The sequence below is a fragment of the Mirounga angustirostris genome, unplaced genomic scaffold, assembly GCF_029215605.1.
Source record: "Mirounga angustirostris isolate CCGP_5_RB_7025 unplaced genomic scaffold, mMirAng1.0.hap1 SCAF_6, whole genome shotgun sequence".
Classification (NCBI taxonomy): Eukaryota; Metazoa; Chordata; class Mammalia; order Carnivora; family Phocidae; genus Mirounga; species Mirounga angustirostris.
Window position 1 is genome coordinate 120,021,721 of NW_026991714.1, and position 7,725 is coordinate 120,029,445.

At 36.9% G+C, this 7,725-nt stretch overlaps 1 protein-coding gene across 5 annotated transcripts in view; it reads left to right on the top strand.

Annotated features, from left to right (window-relative positions):
* HECTD2 (HECT domain E3 ubiquitin protein ligase 2) overlaps positions 1-3,914 on the top strand; it is a 70,376-nt gene extending 66,462 nt beyond the window's left edge. For 4 of the 5 annotated variants that reach the window (XM_045878404.3, XM_064595010.1, XM_064595012.1 and 1 more), the window contains 2 exons: positions 224-367; positions 3,301-3,914. In XM_045878404.3, the coding sequence (XP_045734360.1) occupies positions 224-367; positions 3,301-3,421 (265 nt within the window). In that variant the 3' untranslated portion in view covers positions 3,422-3,914. The other variant, XM_064595011.1, reaches the window with a different exon arrangement.
* The last annotated feature ends 3,811 nt before the right edge of the window (positions 3,915-7,725 follow it).

Here is a 7,725-nt window from a genome sequence, read left to right on the forward strand (position 1 = left end):
ATGGAGCCTACTTTTAAAAAAAAAAAAATGTTACTTTCATAATAATGTTAGTCAAAAATCTAATTCATATATAGAAGCTTGTCGTTCCTTAACTTCACATGAAGGGCTATTATGTATGTTTAAGGGAAGTTTTTTTCCTTAGAGCTTACTTTATATTACTTTATTCTGATCTGCAGGATTTTTGACAAGACATTTTATATAAATTTCCTTTGGTGTTCTTTAGATATTTTTGGGATGTTGTGCTTGGATTTCCTCTTGATCTTCAAAAGAAGTTGCTACATTTTACTACAGGAAGTGACAGAGTACCTGTAGGAGGAATGGCTGACTTGAACTTTAAAATCTCAAAGAATGAAACTTCTACTAACTGGTAAATTTCCAGATTGTAATTTTATTTTTAATCTGTAGGTTTTGCTAATAATAATATGTTTGGAATTAGAGGATTCTTTCAATCAGAAGTCATTTTTGTAGGAAAAAAATCTTGGGAGTAAATACAACCTTGAAATGAGAGAGAGTATGCATTAAAGTTCTCTATTCATTTTTGAGACTTACCAATACCAATAATTCCTTTCTGTCAACTTTTTACTTTGCTAAGTCAACTGCTTTGTAGTCTCTTTTAGAATCTAGCTGGCTTTTAGTTGTACATTGTATAATGTTCATTCTTATTTAAAGGTGTTTTTTATTAAAAATATTAAGGTGAGTTTTTTGGCTTGTATTTTAGTTAGTACAAGAAATCCTCTAGTTAGTAGTCCTTTTTTTTTTTAATCTAGTGTGCTTTGCATATGAAAGTAATAATGATGGCTTTGAATGATGGCTTTGTTTTCTAATATTATTGATGGGTTGATGCTGATCTACTTGTTTTCCCAAACACCTTATAATTTCTAGAGCTGATTTGAGTAGACGCTGCTTTTATTAGAATCCTAGTTTTCTCCCACCCAGTATATTCCCTGAGCTTTGTCAGCTCTTCCTTTCATTTTAGACCTGGACTCTGTCCTTTCCTTTCCCACGGCCACCACCCTGGTGTAGTTGTTTTTAGCCTCATTCCTAGCTTATTGAAATAGCCTTCTTCCTGGTCTACTTGCTCAGATTCTTCCCTTTTTAATTATTTTATCTTATTAAATTCATTTTCCTTAAAACTGCTTTGCTTATGGTATTTCCTTGGGCCATAATAGCTTTATTACTGCTCTCCTTCAGTTTAAGTTCTAGACTCTAGAGCCTGTCCAATAAAGCTCTACAGTCCTCTCCCCAAGATTACATAGCAGTTTTCCTTTCTTGTCATGCTTTAGTCAGCAGGCTATTTTGCTATTCCTTAGACACATTTTTTCCTTTCCTCTTTCATACTTTAAGTGGTTCTTTCAGTACATGACATTCACTTGCTGTATCTCCACTCAAGAAAGTTCTACCCCTCCTTAAAGACCCAGTTTCCCATCAACTTCCTCCGTAAAGCCAAAAATCATCATTCCTTTGATTCACTTCTCAAATATTTTATAGAAATCCTATGTCACTTAGCATCTTGCACCTTTATCTTAGTCATTTAGCCCCTCAAGGCAGAGGCCATATATATAACAAATATTTATATATGTATATATATAATTAAGAAATGTCTAAATAAGATTTACATTGAAAGACCTAAAATGAAAAAAAATTCAAAAGAAGCTTTTTTTAAGGTTATACGCTTATTTACTTAACAGAAATTAGTTTTTCAAAATATTGACAAACAAAAATATTGTCAATTTAAAAAGAGTAACCTGAGGGGTGCCTTAGTGGCTAAGTTGGTTAAACGCCCAACTCTTGATTTTGGCTCAGGTCTTGACCTCAGTGTCGTGAGTTCAAGCCCCTCATTTGGCTCCATACCCAGCGTGGAGCCTACCTTAAAAATAAGTAAGTAAGTAAATAAGTAAATAAATAAATAAATAAATAAAAGGATAATGTGAGTAATGTAATTTAATACAAAAGTGATATCACACGTGGAGTCTACCTTAAAAATAAGTAAATAAATAAATAAATAAATAATAAAAAGGATAATGTGAGTAATGTAATTTAAGACAAAAGTGATTATTACACCTAAACTTTTCCTATTGTTATTTCAGAGATTATTTCGTAAGCACATTTAGGCATGAATCTTCTACAACTCTAGGATTTGCAGTAGGACATTCACATAGATTAAATATAGTTGTCCATCAAAGATGTGTACATCACCATTGTAGATCCACTAGATTTTTGTTAAATAAGAATGTTAAATTTTTACATGGTAACAGTATTGGTGTGAGGTAAGGCTGATCTGGGTTTGATTAATGGGTCTACAACTTCACCAGCTCTATGGCGTTGAACAGATTACTTAACCTGTATGTTCCCATGTTTAGTTTCCCTCATCAGTAAAATGAGGATAACAAAAACCACTTTTTAAGTTGCTTTGAGGCTTAAATTAAACACTGCATATAAAAACACTTAGCACAATGCTTGTCGTAGACCAAGCACTCAATAAATGCAAACTGATTGTAATAATTTTAAATCTTTTAAAACAGGGCTGTCAAAGTTTAGTTTTTAATCCTACAAACTTGTTTGAAAATGTTCTTTTCTCTGGCACATTCCCCATTTTTATTCACTGACTTCTCCAATGGCTGTTTTGATGCTGCAAAGGTCCTAACGTCTGCAGGATGAAGGAAGGGCCTAGGAAAAGGGTAGCAATCTAGAGTGCAGATAGACAGTGTCATCAGGGAGAAGCTGGGGCTGGTCCAGAAGGTGCAGAGGATGGATGCCGCGTGTGCCTGAGGGCAGCAGCGCTGAAAGCACGGGCGTCAAGTATCCAGGAATGTTCTTTTTATTATTTTTGGACAGTCAAGACAAATAATAACAGTTGTATTATCCACTATTCTGCCGCGTGTTTTATGCGCATAGCTCTTTAAATCTTTTAAACAACCCACTTGGATAGTTTGCCCTGTGGTGACAAGGACACTGAGACGTGGAGACATGAAGCCACTCGAACAAGATCCCACGGCCAGTAAGTTGGGGAACCAGCATTCAAATTCAGATCTGCCTCCAACAGTAAAGCCTCTGGGATGCAAGTTTCACAAGAGCACAGGGACATTGGCCGTCTGGTCTGTAAACCCAGCCCCCGTGTCTAGAACAACGGTGCCATTACATAGTGGGTGCTCTGTAAGTATCTATTCAGTGAAGGAATTAAGGAGTTGCCTCTCGGCACAGCGAACTAGATTTGAGTCGGCCATGTTTGATCGTAGCTTTGCGCTGGTCCAGTGTGTATTGTGAGACTTGGTATCGCTAAAAAAAAAATTTTTCCCCTAGGTTGCCTGTGGCCCACACCTGCTTCAATCAACTTTGCCTTCCCCCCTACAAGAGCAAAAAGGACCTAAAACAGAAATTGATCATTGGAATTTCAAATTCAGAAGGTTTTGGACTTGAGTAACCTAGAAGACTTGAAATACATTTTATATGTAGCATTCACTTCCCTCTTATTGTGCCTTTAACCTTTTCATGTCTCTGTCTCCCAGCACCTTGACAAAGCTCACCAACTTTAAAATACTGATTTTTTTTTAAATCAAATACGGAATATGTTCAGTGGGGGAGGCATGATTTTCTAAGAACACAGAAATTGCTTGAGGAGAAGCCCAGATGGCAGAGACAGGTGTGGGTCCGGCCCTTCCTTTTTATAGCACTTTATGAGTCTCCATAGGTCGTTTCTCACAGGTGCTCCACTGGGAAAGCAAAGCGCAGTGAAGAACGCGCTGACCGCATAGTGGCGCCCGGTGGGGCCCGGTGGCACACACAGCTCCGTTCTCGTTCGTGCAAGGCATGTAGCCATATTTTCATATAGAGGTAAACAACAACAGCATAAATGCTGTTCACAGGGTTTGTTTCTTTTTGATATACTGGCTTTGGTCCTATAAGATTCTTTTCAACTGTTGCTGAAAAGCATGTAAATAACTACATATTAGCCTGAGAATAATGGGATTTTGATAGTGCCATTTATTGCTAAAAGATTTATTTTTACAGAGTAAATTCAGGGTTTTAGATGTGTATACAGCTTTTACAAATCAATAAAGATGATTGTACAAGAGTGTTAACTATTTTCAGACCAATTGGATTCGAGGTTCTGTTCTTTAAAGTAATGTTAGTCTGCATGCACATTGGCAGTAAGCTAGTTACTTTGAGTATTCTGTAATATTTGTATAATGATCATTTCTTCTTAAGGGTCAGAGCATTAGAGGGGAAATCAGATCTAACTAACTGTTGATAAATTAAGTCAATTACAAGCACAAAAGAACTGTTTTTATATATAATTTGATTGACGTACAAGGCTTATTTCTAATATTTTTTGATTACCCGTTGTACTGAAGCACTAATTTTGGGGAAAGGCTAGGGTAAGATATTTGACAAAAGTGACTACAATAATAACATCTGTGTCAAAATGATATAGCTTGGTGTAAAAATAAAGTTCAACATTTCGGCCAAAATGTTTGTATTTCACTGGATTCTGAATGTAGTAAATTCAAAAGTACCCTTTTTGGAGTTTCTCAATAAGTAGCATGTAAAAAGAAACTACATTTTAAGTCAGACTGTAAATGGTTTTCTTTTTATTTACAGCAAATGAAGCAGTTTTATTGGCATGTTACAAATATTTCACAATCGAGACTTCTTTATTATACTTTGATAGCTTTCCTTCAGGAAACTCTGAAGATACATTTGCAATAATAATGAAGCCAGCATTTAGTACCAGCATATGGTTCACAGGCAAATAATACTGTCCCCCGGTTTTTTCCTAGTTACACTGTTTTCTTATTGCCATGCTTCCTACACTCAACCAGCAGAATTGTTTTCGGGTGGAGGAACGAATCAACTCGTTCTCCTGTAGGGCTGGGGCCAATTCGCGAATCTTTGAGGACTAGGAATTCCTTCGTTTACTGTTCCCCTTGCGAAGGAAGTGACTCTGCTTTTCCATTGGGTGTACTATGTAAAGGATTTTTCTTCTTAAAAATCTTGGAAAAGCCTAAGAGAGTTAAAGGCATGTTGGTTTTGTTTTGTTTGCTCTGGTTCTTATCCATCTGCGAATAAAACTGCTTCTCTGTTAGACTGCTTGGACTAGAACGTAGGTTACTACTTACTAATAAGCACAAAAGAATCACGTATAAGAAATCAGATTTAAGTGTTTTAAATAAACAGAGTTTTTATTTGGTAGAGACGGAAAAATTGTGTTGGCTTGGTCTGCATGTTTAATGATGTGCTTGTTTATCGATAGCTCTGTCACTTTTAAATAAGTACACAAGCAAGCCAAATTTTTACATGACAAAGTCCATAAGGAACTAGAAAATTATTGTTGTCTGTTGTTATTAAGTTGAAATTTGTAACCATTTGTCACTTAATTACACATTGCCTTTATTTATTTATGTTGGTTTTGGTTTACAGTGTAATAATACCTCATTTTCTAAAAAAAAAAAAAAAAACCACTACTGTCCTATTTCATTAATTTAAATAGCTAGAAAATTCATGTAGTTGCTTCTTTTAATATAATCTGTTAAGGAAGTCTTGATTTTTATATCTGCCACAGTAAATTAAAGCATTGTGCAGTATTTATCAGTATTTACAAAATGTCCTGTCCTTTTTAAATCTTTGCTTAATCATATTTTTGTCTGTATGATCAAAAGTTTTTAACAGTCTGTCTTTTTTGTACAAATCTGTATTGTATTAAGTTCATTTCTGGATAAAATTTTTCAAATATTAAAGTTATATAATCAGTCAGGCTTCAGCTCAATTTTTTAACATTAGGCAATTAATTAAAACCATAAGTTAAAAATATCTTATAAAAGCAAACTGTTCTCTTCATTACACCGTCTCTTAAACTAGTGCTTAGGAAAATTGCTAATACATAGAGCTTCAAAAGATACGTGTTGATGTTGACACCAGATAAAATCAACTTCTTTCACATTATTTTCTGTATGAAGTAATGTCTATCCAGTGTCTGGATGGTCACAGACCGTTCTGTCAAATGAACGTTAGAACGTCATGGAGGCCACCCAGAAAGGAACCAAGTATGACATTTCATTGGCCAACTTCAGATCTTAAGTATTCTTCCCCGAAACCATTAGTTTGGCCTTCCTCCCCTTGCCCACATCTCCTATGCTTAAGGAAAAGAAAGAGGAGATTATGAGAATGTAGGGGAGAATGTCATGAGTGATTCATGGAAGAAGAGAGCTGACTGATTCATGGAAGATAGGCAGCTGGGAGGGAGGAAGGAAGACCAGGGTGGGTTTTCCCAGTGGCAAATACACGATCAATTCACCCAGATGGCCACACAGCCTTTGGTCCGGTGTGGTGGTTACGAACAGCGCTTTGGAACCAGACTGCCTGGGTTTGGGTTTGCTCTTCACTAGTTGTGTTAGGCCAGTTACTTACTCTCCCCCGGCCTCAATTACCACATGAAAATAATTTGTAAATGGAAACAAAGCTCCCCATCTCGTAGGTGGGCTTGTAGGAGGATTAAATGAGTCGATGTGTGTAAAGCACACATGTGGCATATGGTAAACAACATGATAGGTGCAAGAGGCAGCATGGTGCTAATGTGATGACGTCATAAAACCACGGCTTCTGCAGCCTTCTGGAGGTTTTTGCCTATCAGACACTGGGGACAACCACAGGTAAAGAACACAAAGTGCTTCTGAGGCATTAAAATTGTGTTAGGAGAATATTTCTTATTCTAGAAACAGTGCTTTAGAATTTCTCCTTGTAGATGTCTCACTAGGCAAGGGTTTGTTTTTTGTTTTTTGGTTTTTTTGCATCAATTTCTCTGTATTCTATTTTTTAATTTAAATTCAATTAATTAACATATAATGTATTATTCGTTTCAGAGGTAGAGGTCAGTGATTCATCAGTCTTGTATAATACCCAGTGCTCATTACATTACATGCCCTCTTTAATGCCCGTCATCCCCTTATCCCACCACCCCCCCAGCAACCCTCAGTTGACTAAGTCTCTTACAGTTTTTCTCTCTCTCTGATTTCGTCTTTATTTTTCCCTCCCTTCCCCTATGATCCTCTGCCTTGTTTCTTAAATTCCACATGAGTGAGATCATATGATAATTGTCTTTCTGTAAATGACTTATTTCACTTAGCATAATACCCTCTAGTTCCATCCACATCACTGCAAATGGCAAGATCTCATTTTTTGATGGCTGAGTAGTATTCCATTTTACATATACACCACCTCTTCCTTATCCATTCATCTGTCGATGGACATCTCGGCTCTTGCCACAGTTTGGCTATTGTGGACCTTGCTGCTATAAACATTGGAGTGCAGGTGCCCCTTCGGGTCCCCACATTTGTATCTTTGCGGTAAATAGTAGTGCAATTGCTGGGCCATAGGGTAGCTCTATCTTCAACTTTTCGAGGAACCTCCATACTGTTTTTCCAGAGTGGCCGCACCAGCTTGCATTCCCACCAACAGTGTAAGAAGTTCCCCTCTTTGATACTCTCTTTTAGATGGTTCTATTCTTCAGTTCTTGAAGTACTAATTCTTGTATTTCTCTCTTTTTTTATAAAGATTTAAATTTTTTTAAGGTTTCATTTATTTATTCATGAGAGACAGAGAGAGAGAGGCAGAGGCGGTGGGAGAAGCAGGCTCCCTGAGGAGCAGGGAGCCCAGTTCAGGACTCGATCCCAGGACCCTGGGATCATGACCTGAGCCGAAGGCAGACGCTCAACGACTGAGCCACTCAGG